At 41.7% G+C, this 2,601-nt stretch overlaps 1 protein-coding gene across 1 annotated transcript in view; it reads left to right on the plus strand.

Moving 5' to 3' along the window:
• The first annotated feature begins 773 nt into the window (after positions 1-773).
• Positions 774-2,601, plus strand: part of LOC308296993 (uncharacterized protein) — a 16,630-nt gene continuing 14,802 nt past the window's right edge. The window contains exon 1 of the mRNA XM_080740371.1: positions 774-846. Coding sequence (XP_080596497.1) covers positions 840-846 — 7 coding nt within the window. The 5' untranslated portion in view covers positions 774-839. The remainder of the gene's footprint in view (positions 847-2,601) is intronic.

Consider the following 2,601-nt stretch of genomic DNA (forward strand, 5'->3'; position numbering starts at 1 on the left):
CAGACCGTCAGACACACACACAGGAGGTCTTCACACACTCTCACGTGCGCCACGCTGTCACTCATGCATTGATTTGGAACTTCCACCTTTGCCTGCATTTGAGCGACAACAATATAAACGGTCATGGTCATGGATCAGATCGAGGCTAGCTATACGAGTGCTCTTCTCTCTCCCCCCCCCCCTCACTTTCTACAAATATTAATGTTACTGTACGCTGCCTGTCACTCACTCTTTTCTGAGTGACATAGGCAGGTGCGCTCCATCTTGAGACTGGCTGAGTGCAGTCCCTGGAGGACCCTGTGCGTATTTACGCACGGGACATAATCATTACGCCCCAGATGATCCCTGCGATGGGTCCGTCTAACCTAGTGGGTTCAGGGATCCTCAGATCATCGAGGGGGTTAAATAGGCAAATTGGAGAGTCCTTGAATTAAAAAAGAAAAAAAGTTTGTTAAAGCTTATTAAAATGTGCAGCATAAGCCACCAAAAATCCCTTGAAGGTTTAGTGAAACGTTGCAGCCCTGGCCCCGTGGTACAGCCTATATATTTATTATTATACTGTACCTCTAAGGGTGCAACCCCACATCTACCACTGATGACGTCCTTTCATTAAACGTACGCTGCTGTGGAAGCGCTCCTAAGTCTCATTGGTCGGTTTGGAAAGGGGGCGGGCCTGGCGGGGAGCAGGGGGAATTCCCACTGGGCGAGCAGAGCTAGAGCGCTCCTCTCTCTTTCTACAAATATTAATGTTACTGTACACAGTAGGCTGTCACTCACTCTGTTCTGTGTCTGAAGCAAACAATAACCAAAGCCGCGGTGATAAGGTTGTGCTCATCATCATGGACGGTGAGTAGACTCTACTAACATAATGTTTTCTGTGAGATTAAACTTCTGTTCTGTTTCTGGCGATATAGTTTATGGTGAGATTTATTGAACTTTACTATATGTTATACGTTGTATGTTCGACGAACATGACAGTCACTCACTGCATTTTAAGGTAGGCCTACAAACATCAATATAGGCTGACTTTTTTCAAATTCAATTCAAATTCAAATGTTCTACTTCTAAGCTAACGCTTTACAATACATGTTTTAAACACTGCCTACTACGTTGCGCATTGCTTTATGATTGACGCTGCTTGTATGATTAGAGCCATGATTGACAAGTGAACGCTACAATGATTCGATATAGATCTGACATTATGTGCTTATTGATATTGTTGTGTCGGATCATGCACACTTATCAGTGGGGGAAAGTAACTAAGTAGATTTACTCAGTAGCCTACTTGACTACAATTTGAGGTATTTGTACTAGCCTACTTTACTTGAGTATTTCCAATTTCCAGTACTTTTACTTAACCCATTTAGGCCTAACCTATAGAATAGGGCTAAATCAGAAATCAGCCTACAAAACAAATATGTTGCTACATACTGTACATGTACTGTAAGCCCCTCCCAAACAGCAAAATGTGTTCCCGGCCTGAAACCTTTATTTATATCGCACCTTTTAAAACTAAGTTACAAAGTGCTTTACAGGAGGAGACACAACACAGCAAATGGACACAGAACAAAGACACACAAAGGTTAAAAGGTTAAAAATAACAGTGCAAAAACAATGCAAAGAAGTAAATACCTATAGTTACAAAATGGTAAACAGAAAAACAAATGGTATAGAACAGTGAAAATAACATTGTGATAAGGGTTTAGGGATTAAAAGCTAGTCTGTAGGTTTTAAGAAGAGATTTAAAACGGGGGACAGACTCGGCGAGGCGGATCTCTAGGGGCAGGGCATTCCACGGGGTAGGGGCTCTAAAGGCAAAGGCCATACGTCCTTTAGTATTGACATTACCAGATGCCGGAAAGTCCAGGAGAGCTTTGTTTGCCGATCTCAGGGTACGAGGAGGCACATAATCGGTCACTATAGGTCCGCTATATAGGCAGGGGCAAGGCCCATCTTGGCCTTGCATGTAATAAGTACGATTTTAAATTTTATTCTAAAATCAATTATTGGCAACCAGTGGAGGGATGCTAAGATTGGTGTAATGTGATCATATTTTCTTGTGTTGGTAACCATTTGAAGGCTGTGGATGGATTTTTTGGAGAGACAGGTGTATAGGGAGTTGCAGTAATCGAGGCGTGAGAAAACGAAGGCATGGACTATAACTTTAGACAGGTCGGGGAGTGTCAGGAATGATTTGATTTTTGAGATATTTCTGAGGTGATAGAATGAAGATTGGATGACTTTTCTAACGTGCTGCTGTAGGTTGAGGTCTGGATCAAAGGTTACACCTAAATTTGTTACTGTAGATTTAAGGTTCGGAAGTAGTGGAACAAGATTTATTTCGACCTGGGCTCCAGCAAGGGGAGGCCCAAAAACTAAAACTTCTACTCATAGTCTACACATCTCGGATCCTATTGTAGCCTACTTTTATTCCACTACATTTTAAAACTTTAGTCAGTTACTTTGCAGATTAAAAATATAATATTATAAAAAAATACGTAAACCACTTTAGCCCTATTTTATACCTACTGCAGGCTATTTGAAAATAGCCGATGTCCAAGCTCACAAAGCATCGAATCGTGATGCATTGTGAGCTTATAG

Source organism: Nannobrachium achirus, assembly GCF_963921795.1.
Source record: "Nannobrachium achirus genome assembly, chromosome: 13".
Taxonomy (NCBI): Eukaryota; Metazoa; Chordata; class Actinopteri; order Myctophiformes; family Myctophidae; genus Nannobrachium; species Nannobrachium achirus.